The following is a 19,880-nucleotide window of genomic DNA, read 5'->3' as shown; positions in this document are numbered from 1 at the left end:
TATTGTACACCATGGTGTACACTAGATCTCTTGTACTTATTCTTTCTAACTAAAATTTGTGTCTTTTGACCAACATCTCTCCAGTCTTTCCCACCCCACAGCCTCTTGTGACTACCATTACACTCTTTGCTTTTATGAGTTCAACATTTTTAGATTCTGTATGTAAATAAGATCATGCTGTATTTGGCTTTTGGTGCCTGCCTTATTTCTCTTGACATAATGGCCTCTGGGTTCATCCATGTTGTTGTCAATGACAGGATTTCCTTCCTTTATAAGGCCAAATGGTATTCCATTGTGTATATATCTCACATTTTCACTACCCTTTCATATGTTGACGGTCACTTATGTTGATTTGATATCTTGGCTACTATGAATAATGCTGCAACAAACATGGGCATACAGATATCTTTTTGAAATATCAGTTTTCTATCCTTTGAATATATACCCAGTGGTGAGGTTATTGGATCATATGGTAGCTCTATTTTAAATTTTTCAGAAACCTCTGTACTGTTTTCCATAATAGCTGTACTGTAATAATTTATATTTTGCCTACATTTATTGTGAGGGAATCTGGAAGACAGACATACAACATTAGGAGTAGGAGAAGGTAAGAAACATGAGTTTCAAAGGAGTAGTAGCTTCTAAAAGAAAGTGAATGAGCATTAGTTTAGAACAAAGCCTGGAAAATGTTTTGGCATTTGCAGTAAAAATGCCCCCCAAATGGGTGTAAATGTTTAAGATAGTAAGGGCTCCCACAGGTTCTAAATAAATGGCACCAAAATGCTAATGGAGGAAAACACTTAATGAGGGGGCTTCGCTTTTTCATTTTTATTTATTTATTTATTCACTCTGTACCGTAAATCCCACAATGGCACCTGTCTTCACTCCTGTATATCAATGTGCCTGGCACAAGGTAGGTTTCAAGTTGAAAAATTTTGACTTCTCTGTAAAAAATATTTGTAAATAATTATTAAAATATTAAAAATTTCCATCAACAATACCCTATACAACATAAAATGAAGATTTTGCCATAACAATTTTCTTCTTTTGAATATCAAATATTTAATTAGAATAATCCAGAACACCTACAAAACTTCATATATAAGTATATTCATGACAGAATATTTTTAATAGAGAGTAATGGAAGCTATATAAACGTTCAACAATAAGGGAAGGATGTAAACATATTATGGCATGTCACCAATGTGAAATATTTAGTCACCCATTTTATCTCAAGAAATATATATAGAGTACTATGTACGTGGCATTGTGCTATACTGGAGACAAATGCAGCATGTTAATGGACCTGTGTAGTGATAAAAGTGTACTGTATTTGAGATTTCTGCTAAACAAGTAGATTTTAGCTACTCTTGCCACAAAAACTAGCAAAAATTCAGTAACTTTGTAAGCTAATAAATATGTTAATTTGTTTCACTTTAGTAACCATTTTACTATGTATACTTATTGCATAACATTATGTTGTGTACCTTAGACATACACAATACAATTTATTTTAAAAAGTAAGAACGATTTCTTGAAATGGGAAAGAATAAAGGAGCTATGTGGGTCATAAAACACTTATTTCCTTGAAAAAGTTCTATATTATGAAATTAAATAAAAGAGTATGGTAAATATAAGACAACATAAAAATAAATAGGGGGTAAGCTTAGGAGGCTATCAATGAAAATGTTCTATGCATTATAGAATCAAAGCATTAGTTCCATAGACAAAATTATAGAAACACATTTTAAATGGACTTGATTTTGTTTAGCATTCTACTGTGGTGCTGTCAATATAGTCAGCACTTAACCCATATTGGTGGAATTGATGGAGAATGAGTAAATGAATGCTTGAGAAAATCTGTAGGATTTCAGCTCCTGAAGGGTTTCTGTGCCTTCTGGAAGTCAGGGTTGAAGAGGATGGTAGGGAACAAACTTTGGGGCTTTGCTGAAGGTCTTTAGTCACATTTCCACTCTCTGCCCTGACCTTCTCCCTCTGAAACCACTCTCTCACCAAACTCATAGAGCCTCTCAAGCATGCTTTTCATGGTGAGCTCCCAGCATCCATGCAGTGAAAGAGTTAAGAGCTTTACAGTGATGTCACTGGAAGTAGAGGAGCTCCTAGGGGAGAAGAAAGTCATGTGAATAAGACCGTGGTCCCTGAAGATGCTGAGAGAAAGAATAGTTTGTCCTGCAGTTTCTCCTCCAGCTTGGTCCACTGGTCACTGCACACAGTCTATGGTGTGGAGACACTCTGGGATCAAGACAGGGGCATGGCTCCAGTTGGCAACTCCTGATAAACTGAGACAGGCTCTTTGGGGTGAGGAGAGGTATAAGGTGGCACTGACAGCATAGCCTGGTGCTTCTGTGGGCTCTACCTATGGGCACGAACCATGGGGTTTGACTGAGTGTGGGGATAAAGGAGGTGAGAGAAATATTGAGTTTATTGATGAGAAACAATGATGAATTGCCTTCATCATTTGGCCACTCTATAGAAGTCATATTTGGAATTCTCTATCCCCTGAGAACAGAGTCAGAGAGAGTGGACCAACATGTTACTACAGAAGATTTGTGGCCTCCTGGAAATACTAGTGAAATGAGAGGCAAGAGGCTTGCTTCTAGACTTCCTTAACTCATTTCCTCTGTAACCTTGGGAAAATTGCCTTCCTTTCTGGGCTCTTATAGTTACACGACAAGATTATTCTAAAGCAGGAATTGGGAAACATTTTTGGTACAGACCTAGAGTAAATACTTTAGGCTTCAGAAATGGTCTGCTTAACTCTGTTCCACAAGAGCTCTCACAAATGATATGTAAACAAATGGAAATGGCTGTGTTCCAATAAAACTTTATTTACAAAAGCAGGTAATGGGCAGGAATTGGCCCATAGGCTGAAGTTTGAAGATCCCTGGAATTAAGTCCCAACCCATATATTTTATGTCTCTCATTCAAGGTTAGGAGGTTCAAGATGGGAACTGGGGAGGCTCAGGGGTGTTGCCCTGTGAATTGTGCTTCTGTGACAGTCCCTTCTTCTGGCATAGGCTAGGGATTTTAAGACTGGAGGCAGGGGTAAGAGGGATTCAAAATGGGATGACTTAGATAAGTCATAAATTATCTGTGTAGGAGTAAGTTTGGGTAATTAATGACTATGTGTGAATTTGTGAGGGTACAAATATGCAGGAAATGTTAAAAGTATGTGTGTGTGAAGTGTCAGAGTGAAGGGCTGTTTGTGTAAACTGTAAAAATGTCAGTATGTAAATCTTCATTAAAATTTGTGAGAGTGAATATGTGTAATGGTGACTGTAAGAATGAACATGTGTGAAATATGCACCTGAATGGAAGAGTGTGTGACTGTGTGTGTGTGTGTGTGTGTGTGTGTGTGTGTGTATGTGTGTGTGTATTTTCAGCTGGCAGAGATGGAATTTGACCCAGGCAGGTCTGACTTGAAAGCTCTTATTTTTCCTATGTTCACTGTCTTACATGTTTTAGAAGTTGTGGCATGAGTAGGAGAACTGGAACAGAGTGGGGTGGAAGCCCGGTTTAGGTAATCAATATAACAAAATGGAAGTTTTAAATACTGATGGAAGCTTTGCTAGTTACTAACAAGTTGTTTAACTTTGGACAAATTATCTGTCGGTTTCTTTATGAATAAACCAGTGATAATTTCAATTTTATAGGTTTGGTGTGAAGATTAGAAATAATAATTGTATATGATATGCAGTAGGTATTTAATGGTTGCGATTATAAAGCTAAGAAGTATTAGTAACAGAATTGAAGATTATGAGTGACAGGAAATCAAAAGTGATATTAGATTGGGCAATCGTAATGTGACAGATCATTTTAGAGAAGGAAACTTTTGTGGCATGTTGGGGCTATCGGTACCATGGCAGTGGGTGAAGATCAAGAGGGAGGTGAGAGGATTACTGAAGAGAGAGCACATCCTTCCTTTTGTGACACAGAGGTGAAGGGGAGACAAGACATCCAAACGTGTTTACTCAGTAAGAACAAGGAACGAACAGAGAGGGAGAGGTTAAAATTACTGGAGAGTGACCAACTAATGGAAAAACAAAGGGTTGGGTTCCAGTGCACAGATGGAGGGCTTAGCTTACAGCAGGAGGAAGAGGGAAAGGACAACTTGAGTACAAATAAATTTGTAGATGGCAGAGTGAAGGCGGTGGAGTTTAAGGGACTTTGTAACTGACAACTTTGTTTTTCTCCTTGTCAGGAAATCACCATCACCCGATGAATGGCATCTAGTGGAATAGGGCAGACATGAAGTGATTAAAACCTGGTCTGGAAAGCCAAATTCCAGCTCTATCATTTGCTAGCCCGACGACCTTGGGTAGGGATGCTACTTAGATTCTCAGAGCTCTGTGTGGTCCCCTATCAGCAAAACGGAGGAAATGACAACAGTTATCTCAGGCTATGGTGACTGTAATAATGCACATAAAGCCTGCAGCACAGCACCCCTCCTAAATGATTCTTTTCTCATTCTCCAGTCTCCTCCATTCCCCATCCATTTTACACAATACTGAAGGAGAGAAAGCTACCTAAAATGTAAACTTTACCATGACATTCTCTCACTACAGATGTTTCAGTGATTCTCACTACTTCAACATCAATCTAAAGCCCTTAGAGTAGGACTCAAATCTCCCAATGATTTGGCCCCTACCTCACTCCCCTGCATTACTTTCTACAATTTTATTATGCCTCTCATGTCCTCTTTGCACTCACCCTTCATCATTATAATTTTCCTCCAAACTCTATGTCTTTTCAGATCTCTGTGACTTCATTCAAGTTCTTCCCTCATCACATTTCCTTACTTGGCGAACTCTTACTTATTCTTCAAGGCAGCACTCTAGAAAGCCTTTTCCGAACCTCTACGGAGTTCTTCCTCTTTCCACAGCTCCCTGTGCTTAGCTTTTCTTCTACAGTGTGCATATTAGATGGGTAGACAAGTTGCCTGATTGTCTGACTGCCCCAAGTAGGTCTTCAAGAAACCGTGCCTGGCACATACTCAGTAAGTCTTGTTAAATTGATAGGTAATTCAGTTGCCACTTTCCTTTTGAGATGCACATCGCATTCTGGTGTTCAAAGTGGAAATTGAAATGCTTATTATTCGCAGCTCCTAACCATTTATAACAACCTGAGACTGAGATCTATGGAATTCTAGAACCAAAAAGTCCTCTTTTACAAATAATGTAATCCATTCTCTCCCTAACTTTAGTTTTAGGTAATAAAAGAGACACCCAGAACAGGGAAGTAATTTTATTGACATCACATAGTTCATGAATAGAATGGCAAAGAATTTTAGCCCACGTTCCCTGACTTCTTGAACAGGACCCTTTTCACTGCTCCATCCAGTGAAAAATAATCTGTTCCCTCTTTCCCTACTCCAACCTCATTCAGCTTCTTGGGAAAAAAGAAGAGGTGACTGCCAAATCCTACATACCAATGCACAGGTTACCTTCCCTGGGCATGGAAACCCACAACTCCACTGGTAGCAGCCACTCACTCTTCATTGTGCTGGGCATTCCTGGCTTAGAAGACCAGCACACATGGATCTCTCTCCCCTTCTTTATTTCCTACCTTGTTGCTTTCCTTGGGAACAGCCTCATCATCTTCATCATCATCACTGAACGCACCCTCCATGAACCCATGTACCTTTTCCTCTGCGTGCTGGCTGCGGCTGACCTCATCCTTGGCCTGTGCCCAAGGCCCTAGCCATATCCTGGTTCTATGCTGGGGCAATATCCGCTGATGGCTGTGTTACCCAAATCTTCTTCATCCATGCTACCTTCATTGCAGAATCAGGAATTCTGTTGGTGATGGTACTTGACTGCTACGTGGCCATATGTTACCCAGTGCACTATACCACAGTGCTCAGTCGTGCAACAATCATAAAGATTGGCTTGGCTGTGGTCCTGAGAAGCTTCTGTGTGATAATCACAGATGTGTTTCTGGCAAAGCGGCTGCCTTTCTGCCCTAACAATCTGCTGCCGCATACCTACTGTGAGCACATGGCTGTTGCCAAGTTTGCTTGTGCTGATATTCGTGTCAATGTTTGGTATGGCTTGTCTGTCCTTCTCTGTACTGTAGTGCTAGATGCCTTGCTCATCTTAGTGTCCTATAGCTTCATCCTCTATACAGTCTTCCACCTCCCCTCCCAAGGAGCTCGGCTAAGGGCTCTGGGCACGTGTGGCTCCCACCTCGGAGTCATTTCCATGTTCTACTTGCCTGGTATTTTTACTATAATTACCCAGCAGTTTGGGCACCATGTTCCCCTCCATACACACATTCTGCTGGCTAATGTCTGCATGTTGGCTCCTCCCACGCTGAACCCCATCATTTATGGGATCAAGACCAGACAGATTCAAGAGCGTGTGCTCAGTCTTTTGTACTCATAGAGGAAATGGTGTTAGATTTGACTAATCTGATGGTATGTTTATCACTATGGGGCTTCACATTTGTTTTGCCTACTTTGTAGAGACTTATGAATTAAGATTCCACTGACTATGGATAAAGTGACTGACCATGACTTTGAAAATCCGATTATCATGTGACCTTGAAAAGTGTAGTATTTAGGGAAGAACATGAGCTTTGGATCAGGATTAGGTTTGAATCTTGGCTTCCTTGATAACAGTGTGTTTGACCTTGGGTAAGTTACTTATTCTCTCAGAGACTCTTCCTGGCACATCCTTAGGGTGCCAGAAAAAGGACTATCAAAACCGAGGTAACCAAATTAAACCATAAGAAAACTTTACTTACTAGGGCATTACAGTTAAAACACTTAGATAGACTCTATCTTAATGTAATCATATACATATATTTGATATCATTTGGACTATATTTTACTTTAAATTAGATATGGGAGGGTGTCATAATCATTGCATTTATTGATTGTCTTGATTGTACCTATATCATAGGCCTATGATAAAAATAAATAAAATAAAGTATGAACAGGACCTTGAATATACATGAGACAAAATAAGCAGAGGATACATTTTAAATTTTCTTCCTTTTCCACTTTACTGACTTTGTCTTTAAAATTGCAGTATAATATCTATTTTTCCTAATTCAAAAGGAAGTTGTAGAATCAAAAGAGATTAGAAAATTCAACTAGTTTGTTTGAATTTTAAAGGACAATATTAATGAGAATTAGAATTAGTGCTGATAGAGTCTTTCCTCATTTCTCAGGAGAACTTTTATGTGGCAAGCAAGGGTGTACCTGGATTACTTGTTAGTGACTATTGGTGGGCGTAAAAGTTGAGATTCTTTGAAATCTCTACCACTTGATTTATTTTGGTGGAGATCAAGGGAAGTATATCATCTGTATAATGTATATCTCCAAGTACAAAGGTAATCTGATATCCCAAGGTATTCAGATTTTGAGAATTGAGATTTAGGTTGATGTCATTATGACAGTCTCTTCTCACTGGTATATCAATGAAAGGGAGAAAACCATCATTTATACTGGTCAGCTCTAAGGCAGAAACACAGAGAAGCAGAAAAGCTGATTTTATAATCTACCCTTCTTTTTCTTCATTTTCTCCATGAACCTAGCAAATACAAGCCCACCATTCCCCAGTACCTCCTCATGTGCACACACATTAATTCTCTTCCATGTTCCTGCTCCAGTTTATTACCCAAGGAACTGGTTGACTTTGTCATTTATTTCGATTTAGCTCTGTAATGTTGTCATCTGAGGATTTAGGACCTGGGTCTTTTCTGTTCTTTTTATCTTTTCTTCATAGGATTCTTTTCTGTCCTATGTTAAAAGACAGACCATTACTCATCCTTAGAAGCAACTCTTTGATCAATAAAGTCTTTTCAAAGTCACTGACTTCTTTGTACAGTATCTGAATTTTTCATGAAATATTGAGTAGATATGGTGCTGAGGGCAAACTGAGACTCTATTTTAGTTAAGGAATCAGAGTTCCTGGAATGCTAGGGCTCTTTCACAGTATACTGTGATTCAAGTTTAGAGCTTTATTGTTCCAACCTTAAAAACTTAAAGTATGCTGTCACCAGGTGATGCTGTTACCTCAGTCCTGGCTTTCATATCAATGAGGGTTCAACTGATTGAACCCTACTATAAAGACACATGCACACGTATGTTTATTGTGGCACTATTCACAATAGCAAAGACTTGGAACCAACCCAAATGTCCATCAATGATAGACTGGATTAAGAAAATGTGGCACATATACACCATGGAATACTATGCAGCCATGAAAAAGGATGTGTTCATATCCTTTGCAGGGACATGGATGAAGCTGGAAACCATCATTCTCAGTAGACTATCACAAGGACAGAAAATCAAACACCTGCATGTTCTCACTCATAGGTGGGAATTGAACAATGAAAACACTTGGACACAGGGCAGGGAACATCACACACCAGGGCCTTTTAGGGTGTGGAGGCTGGGGAAGGGATAGCATTAGGAGACATACATAATGTAGATGACAGGTTGATGGTTGCAGCAAACTACCATGGCACGTGTATACCTGTGTAACAAACCTGCACGTTCTGCACATGTACCCTAGAACTTAAAGTATAATAGAATAAAAAAAATGAAGTTAGGCATAAAATAATGGGTACTGTAGTTACACAGGATTCAAAATATCAAAATAAATCGAGTTGTATATGTGAGATAGTGATTACCTTCGTGGGCTGTGACTTGAAGGGAGCTCATCTGGATCTGCTGGGGTGCTGGGAATGTTCTGGTTCTGTATGGGTTCTATTACAGGATTCCATTCAACTTTTTACAAAAAGAATCATTGATGTGAATGCTATGTGCACTTTTCTGAATGCACATATATGTCAATAAAAAATGTAAAAAACTACACATTCCTGATCATTAAGAACAGGAGCCCCAACCCCCTGGCCGTGGACTGGTACAGGTCCATGGCTTGTTAGGAACCGGGCCACACAACAGGTGAGTAGCAGGTGAGCATTAGTCAGAAAACTTTGCCCAAGAAAGACGCATTCCAGAGAGAAATATCATTAAAATTGGATATTCCAAGGGGCACAGGAGTTGGCCAGTTTTCTAGAAGAATACTGAAAGCATAGGGCAGCCCAGCCTTGACCTTGCAGGGACAGAGAGCTCCAGGAACTTTGATGTTATCACTCGTCACTTACTGAGAACATGGACAGAAGGTGCTTCAGGTCCGTGAGGGTCAGAGATGCAGAGGTCCACAGAGCTACCCCAACCCTAGGAGAACTTTGTATTTCAAAAGCAGGTGTTCCATCATGGTAAGAAGGTAATATCCCCTCGGGCAGCGATCAGAGCCCAGATGGCCTTCTATCACCACAGCGGCTATGATGGGGAAGGCTGTAATGGGGAAGTACAGAAGATTCTTGACCTGGGTCTTCAGTCCAAGATCAAATATTTCAAGTGGAGAAGAGGGGACAGCCCAGGCAGGAAAAAAACGTGCAATGTTAAAGACACGTTACTATTAATCATATTCAGAGTTATCAAGTATTTCAGGATTAAGGAACGAGGACTGAATGAGATAGACTGAGACACGGTTTTTTAAATTTTATTTTTTACTTTTAGGAAGTCTTTTTGCAAACCATACAAGATATAATAGAGATCTCATCAAAGATGACACCCTAGAGATGGAGAGGAGAAAACAAAACTTAAGTCCCATAAAGAAGGCAGAAACACGTTTTTGGTTGATCAAGATGAGTTTGGGCCAAATATAAGGAGGGAATCACAAAGCCATCTGGGGCAGGAATGTTGATGATGAAGTGACTTCCCTGCTAAAGCTCGCTTGCTGGGATCCAGATGCCTCTGCAGAGAGAAAGGTGGTTCAGAGTTCATGGGGAAAATAGGCAGGGTTTGTGGCTGAGAAGTGGTGCCAATGGGGAGAATGGCAGTGTCCAGAGAAAGCCATCAATAGTCAGTGGATCCTTGTGATCCAATATTCAGTGGACAGAGGGTTAGAGGGGCTGTGTTTCTTCCTCCGTCATTGAAACCAGGACTGAAGAAGGGCCGCAGAGGTCCTGTAAAGGCACATTCAGAGAAGGAGTAGATGAGGGAGCCATGGTCAGTGATGTTGTAGAAGGAGACCATGCCGGCCTCATAGTCCAGGAAAATCCCAATTTGGCATGGAGGCACCTGAAGGTGGAGGGGAGTCTGGGGGTAGGTGCCAGCCTCATATTTTTGTTTGTTCCACAACCAAATTGTCCAGAAGCCACTCTTGGAACTAAGCAAAAAGTGCCCCTTCCTGCGCACAGAGTCTCTGCAGACACCCAGGTCCCAGGCCTCCTTTCCTGTCACATCTACCTCCCAGTAATGTTTTCCAGAGTGGAAGTGCTGGGCACCCAGGACCATAGGATAACTATCAAATCTCTCTTCATTTCCAGGTATGCTCTGCTGGGTGTCTCCAAGCCTCACTTGTCTCCGATCTTCTGAAAGTATGAGCCATGGATTGGCTGTGTCTGGATCCAGAGTGATGTGGACTGCAGAGAGAGGACCATAGTCATGTCTTGCATGGGGGGAGTCACTAACTCTGTGCCTGTGGTGGGGGGATTTTGGGCAAGCATGAGGGGTCAACCTCCCTGTGTGAGGAAATGACCATCAGCCAGTTCTTGCCTTGGTCCTGACCTTTGAAGAAACCATCTTCCTTACCTCCATCTCTGCTCCCCCTGCTCTGACCTTCCATCTCTCCTCCAAGTTGCCATCCAGGCTCCCTGACCCTGGGATCTACTCTGCACCCCCATTATCCCCCGCAAAATTCCTAGAGCTTGCCTCACCTGCACATGTCCTCAGCATCTTCTTCAGCCCTGGCACATGGCACACACTCCTGAGTTCTGGAGAGGCAACATCCAGGCCCTTCAGGTTCCAGGACTCACTCCTGGGGGAAAGAGAGTTTGAGACTCCTGTCTCTTACTCCTATCCCAAAACCTAACACTATGACCTCCATTGTGGAGGACTCTGATAATTTAATTCAACTCAAATTTACAAACACTTCTGGTGTTCAAGTCTTCAGGGGTGGGTGTGAGAGGCAAACAATGCAGGATTTAGTTTCTACCCAGGAGTTCCTGGTTATAGGCTGCAGCATGTGGACAGTCTGTCTCTCCTCTCTAAGCCTGAGGTCACCTGGCAAATGCATTCAATTTCATTTTATAGGCAATCCATCTGAGACAGGCTGAATCACTTCTGCAAGGAACCTCAAGGAGTCTTGCCCACACTGTGGGTCTGACTCATGGCTCTTTTTGGGAGGTAACTTGTTAGATTCCACTGAGAAAAGGAGTTCCAGCCGGCCATGCTCCAGTAGTCTGAATTCTGGAAAGACCCAGAACTTCCCAGGATTTCCCTGTTTGGCAGGGCTTTACTGTGTGAAGATGTTACGATCCAACTACTGTGGGCAATCACCAACTAAGATGTCCACTTATTAGCTTTCTGAGACCAGAAAATATTTTATAGACAATGAAGTCTTTGAGAATAGGAAGCCAGATGGGGAAAACTTCAGTGCATGTATTTCTAATTCAATAACCTTTGTCATAGGCATATATGCTTTCTGCTGGCCCCTCTTCTAAAAAAGAAAACTCCTCCTTACCTTTCCAGGACAATTATCACCTCCTGAGGAGAAAAGAGACACAGAGTAAGTTCTGGATTGCTGGATTGCCACTGAGACATTAGCCCTGTGGGTGATGTGATCCATCTGTGGTCCCTGGGGAACTGTTCCTTTCCTTCCTCTGGTCCAAAGCCCCAAAGATGATTCTGACCAGCTTGAAGCAGAAAGGATGTGTGGATGCTTGTGAGGTAACCAGAAGCCCAGCATGGATGTGACCTACAGCTGGGGAAGGATTATCAGTTTGAGGACTCTGACTCAAAGACCAGATTTTTTTCCCCCAGGGGAGAAAGAAAGGAGGGCAGAGAGGGCACATAGCCCAGCTTGGCTTAAGCCCAATCACAGGCAGAGAATGGCCAAGTTCAGGTGTCTAGAAACTGCTCTGTTCCATTTGTGGGCTAGCATTGCTTGGGAAGGAAAGGTTGGTTAGTTAAAGTTCCCTTGGGGACTTAATGTTGCCCCTCCCTGTATGTGAAACCAAATCACTGAAAATATTTTTGTTATAGGGATTGGGAGCCATTACATGGGAGCTAGCAGGATCCTAGACTCAGTTAAAAGTATGTTAGAAAGCCTGGTTCATGGCCAGGCATGGTGGCTCACACCTGTAATCCCAGCACTTTGGGAGGCTGAGGTGGGAGTCTGAGGTTGGGAGTTCAAGACCAGCCTGACCAACATGGAGAAACCCCATCTCTACTAGGGATGCAAAATTAGCCAGGTGTGGTGATGTAAGGCTGAGGCAGGAGAATCGCTTGAACCCGGGAGGTGGAGGTTGCAGTGAGGCAAGACCGCGCCATTGTACTCCAGCCCGGGCAACAAGAGTGAAACTCCATCTCAAAATAAATAAATAAATAATAAATAAATAAATAAATAAATAAATAAATAAATAAGAAAGCCTGGTTTGGGCAGAAGAGAGCCTGTCAAGTCAACCCAATACAATTAGGTTTTCTGCACACACCAGAAAGCAATGGCTCATGACCACACTGAGTCACAGTGAACAGGGGTGAAGAAAGAACTGTAGAATGTTAGAACAGAAGGGACTTGTGAGACGATCTAGTCCATCATTTCGTACAGTGAGGCAAACATATCATTGGTGGATGCAAGATGATTCTAAGTGCAACATACATTGATTTTTAAAAAGGTCCTATACTTATTTGCATCTTTACTTTGTGCCTTGAATGCAAACCATTCGTGGGTTTGAATTCTACTTTATTTAAGAACATTCCAGGGACCAGGTGTCCATTTATTCGAATGGCAGTTCCAGATAGCTCTGGTCTTTTTCAGTTATTCCCGGAATAGTAGAAGGGAACCCCTCCCTGACTCACCTGCAGCAGTTCCAGTGCTGAGCCCTGGCGCCTTCTCTCTAGCTCTGAGATGAGCTCCTGCAGGGCCTGGCTCTGTTGGGCCAGTTCGGCCTCTTTCTCCCCTAGGATTCTCAGCTGCTCCCTCTCATCCTTCTCCAGCTCCTGCAGCTGCCTCTGTTCTTCTTCAACCAGGAAGTTTTTTTGCTGCACAAACTCTGCGTGAATCCTAGATTTCTGTGTCTCCACCGTTTTCTTTAGTGTCAAGGGAAAGAGAGAGGTGGTTTTTATGAAAAGCTCCCAAACTTTGGGAATGGAGGTATTGGTACCTATTCCTATTCCCCAAAGACTCCACTCTGGTGTTGTCTGGGAAAACACACGCACACACACACAAGCATGTGCACACACACACACACACAATTTTGCTTGGGAGGTAGGTGAAGTTTCCAGGACAGTGAGGGGAATGGACTTGGTGAGGGCACATTGTAGCTGGCCTACAACCACAGCTACACGGATAGACGGCATTGGGGACTTTTTCCAACCTCTCTTCCAAACCCAGTCACCACTCAAATGTGCCCCTGTGTCTTCCTGTCTCAGTGAGTTACTGAGAAAAAAAACACCTGTTCCCACCTCCAACAACCTCACAAAGCCAGGCTGACACCACCACCTCCAAGTCCTGGGAAAGGGGGCTTGGGGACATTCTTTGCTTTTCATCTCCTGTTAGTAACTGGAAGGTCACTCGATGACATGAGGGTCTGTTTTGTCACCACAACCCAACTCACACCCTACCTCAATCCCAAATGTTTCTTTTCTGGGATCTACTGGGGATGGGCTCCTTCCTCTCCCCTCTCATCCCCAACATGCTCCACGTCTCCTTGGAAATGATCAGTGCAGAACAAACATGGATTCTTCATTATATTTGGGACCAGAGATCTGGTCATGGTCAAGTAACCACCTGGTCAGATGGTTTCCTTAAGTCTATTCCTCACAGCCTTGTCATTTCCTGAAAGGCTTAGCTAGCAGTTGGGTTTCTCCTAGGATATTTGTCTCAGACATCCAGGTGCTGATGCCGTCACACCTCTGAGACTAGACTCAGAGGAGCTCAAAACTTTAGGGTATAGCTAGATCCTCTCAGCACCTTCTTCCAGGATTCTTGATCTTCAGGCTTGATGGGGAGCTCCCCTTTGAACCTGCATCATTTTTATTCCCATCTATCTGTAAACCTAGAGAGCAGCTGCTTTCTGGAGAGTGAGACGGACCAACTCTATCACAGCTCAGACAGGCACAGCTACAGTTAAGGCTGTGAGTTGAGGACCCTGGACCCTGCCCAACCTTCTAGCCTAAGATCCCCTTCAGGATGTCATTCTTGCCTTCCAGTCTGCTCTCTTCATTGCAATTTCCACTTCCAACTTCTCAGCCAACTCCTGCTTTCTTCTCAGTTCCCCTAATGCCACCTGGAGCTTCTCCTGCAGAGAAAGACAGCATATTAGTCCCCATGCAAACCAAGTAATAGGGTGGGGTAATCCTTGCAGCATTTTCTCATGCATATTGCCTACGCCTGGAGAATGAGGTTGGGTTTAGCTTATAATTCTCCTTCTACATTAGACATGGAGAGAGGTAAACTCCTCCTTTCTCTAACCCCTCCAATCCAGAGGTGGTCCTCTCCCATTCCCTGCTCTGAAAGCAAAGCACTCACCAGGGCCCATCTTCTTTCCTCCTGTTTGTGTCTCTAAGGCCTCACCTGGTACTCCTGTGCAGCCTCCTCAAGAGGGACCATGGTGTGGTCACGGTGTTTCCGAGATTGGGCACACACCCAGCAAAGGGCCTTCCCATCTTTCTCACAGAACAGGTGAAGTCTCTCTCCATGCACTGCACACTGTTCCTCCTGTGCACCCTCTCTGGCTTCCTGGCTGATTTCTCTAAGGTTGTCCACCATGTTGGCTAGTTGTCGATTGGGGCGGAGATTCCTGAGCAGAAAGTGCTGCCGGCACACAGGACAGACACTGCCCCCATCTTTCCCAACCTGAGAGATGCATTCCTGGCAGAAGCTGTGGCCACACTCGATGCTCACAGGCTCCACGAAGGGGTCCAGGCAGATAGGACACGTGACCTCCTCCCACATCATTGTCAAGCGTGCTGCTGAAGCCATTGTCAAGCGTACTGTTAAGCCCTTTAGTAGGGCTGGCTGGGAGGAAAAAGAAAGGGAAAAGAAAATATGAGAAAGTCTGTGTAAGAAAAACAAAAAGTCAACATAATCCCTATCAAAATACCAATGACATTCTTCACAAAAATAGGAAAAAAAATCCTAAAATTTATATGGAATTACAAAAGACTCAGAATAGGCAAAGCTATCCTGAGCAAAAAGAACAAAACTGGAGGAATCACATCATCTGATGTCAAATTATACTGTAGAGCTAAAGTAACCCAAAGAGCATGGTACTGGCATAAAAACAGACACATAGACCAGTAGAATAAAGAACCCAGAACAAATCCGTACATCCACAGTGAGCTCATTTTCAACAAAGGTACCAAGAACATACAATGAGGAAAGGACAGTCTCTTCAAAAAATGCTGCTGGGAAAACTGGATATCCACGTGCGGAAGAATGAAACTACACCCCTATACCTCACCATATACAGAAATCAAATCAAAATGGATTAAAGACTTAAATCTAAGGGCTCAAACTATTAAACTATTACAAGAAAACATTGGGAAAACTCTCCAGGACATTGGACTGGGCAAAGATTTCTTTCAAATACCCCACAAGCACAGGCAGCCAAAGCAAACTTGGACAAATGGGATCACATCATGTTGAAAAGGCGCTGCACAGCAAAGGAAACAATCCACAAAGTGAAGAGACAACCCACAGAATTGGAGTAAAAATTTGCAAACTATCCATCTGACAAAAGGTGAATAACCAGAATATATAAGGAACTCAAACCACTCTATAGGAAAAAAAATAATAATCTGATTCAAAAATGGACAAAAGATCTGAATAGACATTTCTCAAAAGAAGACACACAAATGACAAACAGGCATATGAACAGTTGTTCAACATCATTATCGGAAAAATGCAAATCAAAACTACAATGAGATATAATCTCATCTCAGTTAAAATGCCTTTTATCCAAAAGACAGGCTATAACAAATGCTGGGGAGGGTGTGGAGAAAAGGGTACACTCACGCGCTATTGGTAGGAAGGTAAATTAGTACAATCACTACAGAGAACAGTTTGGAGGTTCTTCAAAAAACTGAAAATAGGGCTACCATATGATCCAGCAATCCCACTGCTAGTATATACCCCAAAGAAAGGAAATCAGTATATCAGAGAGATATCTACATTCCCACGTTTACTGCAGCATGTTTCACAATAGCCAAGATTTGGAAGCAATCTAAGTGTCCATCAACAGATAAATGGATAAAGAAAATGTGGTACATATGCACAATGGAGTACTATTCAGTCATAAAATATAATGAGATCCTGTCATTCACAACAACATGAATGGAACTGGAGGTCATTATGTTAAGTGAAATAAGCTAGGCACCAAAAGACAAACATTGTATGTTCTCACTCATTTGTAGAAGCTAAACATTAAAACAATTGAACTCATGGAGTTAGATAAAATAGAAAGATGGTTACCAGAGGCTGGGAAGAGTAGCAGGGAGGGTGTGTGTGTGTTGGGGAAGGTGGGATGGTTAATGAGTACAAAAGTGGAGTGAATTAGATCTAGTATTTGATAGCACGATAGAGTGACTATAGTCAATAATTTAATTGTACACTGAAAACTAAGAGTATAATTGCATAGTTTGTATCACAGATGATCAATGCTTGAGGTGATGGATGCCCTATTTACCCGGATGTGATTATGACACATTGTATACCTGTATCAAAATATTCCATATACCCCATAAATATACCTACTATGTGCCCACAAAAGTTAAAAATAAACTAAAAAAAGAAGAAAAACAAAATGACACAAAGGAAAATAAAAAAGAAAAATAAAAATAATGGGTCAGGCACGGCGGCTCATACCTGTAACCCCAGCACTTTGGGAGGCTGAGGTGGGTGGATCACCTTAGGTCAGGAGTTCAGTTCAAGACCAGCCTGACCAATATGGTAAAACTCCGTCTCTACGAAAAATACAAAAATTAGCTGGGAGTGGTGGTGGGCGCTTGTAATCCCAGCTACTCAGGAGGCTGAGGCAGCAGAATTGCTTAAACCTGGGAGGCAGAGGTTACAGTGAGCCGAGATTCTGCCATTGCACTCCAGCCTGGGCAACAGAGTGAGACTTCCTCTGAATAAATAAATAAATAAATAAATAAATAAATAAATAAAAAAAAGGCATAAAATTAATGGCAAAACAATTAATGTCAAAAACAGTAATTACTTTTACACCGATCAAATAGTTTGTTGAGTAAGTTTATTCTAGTTCTGAATAACAAGAACTCCTCCATTGTTTGGTCCATTGATCCAGTGAGACAGAAGGAGACACTGAGTCCCTAAAAGAGGGAGTGAAAATTGGCAAGAACCTCATAAAGCTGTTGACAGTTCTACTCTCATCATGTCCATTCCTGCTTAAACCCTCAGTGCTCATTCATCTCCTGTCTGGTACCAACAGGCCTCCATGCTGCTGAGAAATTATAGCTACTTTTTACCATGTACCTTCCATGTGCCAGACATACTTCATGCTTTGAATATATCTTCATTAATACTTCCTATAACGGCAGATGTCAGGTGTATATAGGTATGTAGGTGTATACGTATATACACAAGCATGTGTATATGTATGTATACACACAGAGCAACAGGAACTGTGGCCAGCACTCCCTGGGCTCTTTTCTCAGCTGCTCCAAACTTAGTTTAGTTCCTGACAACACTTATTCTAGGGCAAAGAATAATTTTGAAGGCCTATACATTTCTGGTTGAACATCCTAAACAGCCTTCCCCTCTCACCTCTGGAGGACTTTTGGACCTGGGAATCTCCAGAATTGCAGACCTCCCCGACATGAGCTCCCTACCCGTCCTGGCTAGGCTGTAGTCCTGGCTCTCCCAGCCGCACCCAGCCTTCATCCCAGGTCACGTGCCAGCATCGGGGCAGCCGGGCCCCTTCCCCTTCTGGGTAACTCGGCAGTCACGTCCACAACCCAGCCTCCTCCCAGGTAGGGGGCAGCCGGGTCCCTTCCCCTTCTGGGTAACTCGGCAGTCATGTCCACACCCCAGCCTCCTCCCAGGTAGGGGGCCAGCGCCGGAAGCACAGCTGGTCTTGGGTTGAGGGATCCCTGGTGGGAGAAGAGGCAAATGGGACCGGCTCAAGGATGGAGACTGGTTGAAGGGGCTGGGCAACCCTGGGGCAGGGGAGAGAGGTCCCCTAGGAGGGCAGGGGTCCCTTGATCTAGTGGGGTTCACTCACCTTTACAGGGGACTCAACGCTGGTAGCCAGCTCCCTATTTCACTTTCAGTTTCCGCTCAGAGGCAAGTCTGAGAGGAAAGGGGAGGGAGGAGGAGGAGCCGTGGGAGGAGTGAGGGAGGAGCAGTGGGAGGAGCAGAGCCTTGAAAGCCTTGTGTGGAGAAATGCGGCTGAGAAGCAAGAGAGGTGGGAGGAGAGAAGGTAGAGAGGTGAGAGGAGAGAAGTCAGAGTTGGACTGGGGGAGGCTTCAGAGGCTCTGGACGCCCAGGGGGCTTCTCTGAGACTGGTAAGGAGTGGAAACTCAGTAGCCCGTGGTCCTGGGTGCGCGCTCCCTCCCATGTCTTCATTATCCGGTTTGGTAAAATATCTACATGACGGGGGAGTCCGGGCTACTTTCTTTGACACTGGTCATCACCCCACACCTAGATGCTATGTCCATGTCTGGAAGCTGCTTTTAAGGAAGTTTTTGATGCAGAGGAGTGGCCGGTGCTCTTCCTCGCGTGCCACCATCTGCTTACTTCCAGAAGCTAATTATTTTCATGTGACTGATGTGACTAATATTTTTTTAACACTTGCAGGTGAGTGATTTATTTCACATGACCCCAAGGTAAGTGTCCCACCAGTGAGTGGTGAGAAGGGAATTGACATTTGACAACCAACTGTGTTCTTGTCACTGAGCTAGGGACATTCTCAGGTTATATTATTTTTATTTTTAATCGTAAAACATACAGAATATAAAATTTACCAAAGTAATTTTTTAATTTTCAATTTTGTGTGTCTATAGTAGGTGTATATATTTATGGGGTACATGAGATATTTTGATGCAGGTACAGCATACAATCCGTAATAATCACATCAGGGTAAGTGGGGTATCTGTCCATCACCTCAAGCATTTATCATTTGTGTTATATACAATCCAATTACATGCTTTTAGTTATTTTAAAATGATAATTTATTGACTCTATTCATCTTGTTATGCTATAAAACACTAGATCTTATTCATTCTATGTCATGTATTTTTGAACCCATTAATCATCCCCTGCACCCTTGCCCCACTACCCTTCCCAGACTTTGGTAACCATCATCCTCTCTATCTTAATGAATTCAATTGTTTTAATTTTTAGCTTCCACAAACAAGTGAGAACATAACTGTTTGTTTGTTTGCCTGTGCTTGGTTTATTTTACCTAACATAATAATCCCCAATTCCATCCATCTTGTAGCAAATGAAAATTTCTTCTTTTTATGGCTGAAGAGTACTCCATTGTGTATGTGTACCATACTTTCCTTATCCATTTATCTGTTGATGGACACTTATATTGCTTCCAAATCTTGGCTACTGTGAATAGTGCTGCTGTAAACATGGGAGTGCAGATATCTCTTTGATATACTGATTTCCTTTCTCTTGGGTATATATCTAACAGTATTTCTTCTGGGTATATATCTAGCAGTATCCAATAGGATTGCTAGATCATATGGTAGCTCTATTTTTAATTGTTTTTTGAGGAACCTTCAAACTGTTCGCTTTAGTGATTGTACTAATTTCCATTCCCATTTACAGTGTATGAGGGTTCCCTTTTCTACATATCCTTGCCAG

General features: G+C 42.4%; 1 protein-coding gene and 1 long non-coding RNA gene across 3 annotated transcripts in view; one reads left to right on the top strand and one right to left on the bottom strand.

Annotated features, from left to right (window-relative positions):
* Positions 1 to 10,454, top strand: part of LOC139357526 (uncharacterized) — a 110,027-nt gene extending 99,573 nt beyond the window's left edge. The window contains exon 3 of the long non-coding RNA XR_011610895.1: positions 10,369 to 10,454. This is a non-coding gene — a long non-coding RNA (uncharacterized lncRNA). The remainder of the gene's footprint in view (positions 1 to 10,368) is intronic.
* Positions 9,509 to 18,361, bottom strand: LOC105468669 (tripartite motif containing 21). Of its 2 annotated transcripts, none has more exons than XM_011718863.3 (7): positions 18,289 to 18,361; positions 14,619 to 15,058; positions 14,248 to 14,343; positions 12,902 to 13,132; positions 11,565 to 11,587; positions 10,759 to 10,859; positions 9,509 to 10,464 (listed from the first exon to the last, which is right to left on the bottom strand). In XM_011718863.3, exons 2-7 carry the CDS (start codon positions 15,024 to 15,026, stop codon positions 9,896 to 9,898), a joined length of 1,428 nt encoding a protein of 475 aa, XP_011717165.2. In that variant the 5' UTR covers positions 15,027 to 15,058; positions 18,289 to 18,361; the 3' UTR covers positions 9,509 to 9,895. The 2 variants fall into 2 exon arrangements, with proteins under 2 accessions (XP_011717165.2, XP_011717164.2); XM_011718862.2 differs by having other exon boundaries at positions 14,619 to 15,062; positions 18,289 to 18,358.
* Between the last annotated feature and the right edge of the window lie 1,519 nt (positions 18,362 to 19,880).

Source organism: Macaca nemestrina, chromosome 12 (genome assembly GCF_043159975.1).
Source record: "Macaca nemestrina isolate mMacNem1 chromosome 12, mMacNem.hap1, whole genome shotgun sequence".
NCBI classification, from domain to species: domain Eukaryota; kingdom Metazoa; phylum Chordata; class Mammalia; order Primates; family Cercopithecidae; genus Macaca; species Macaca nemestrina.
This window is presented reverse-complemented; position numbering and strand designations above follow the sequence as displayed.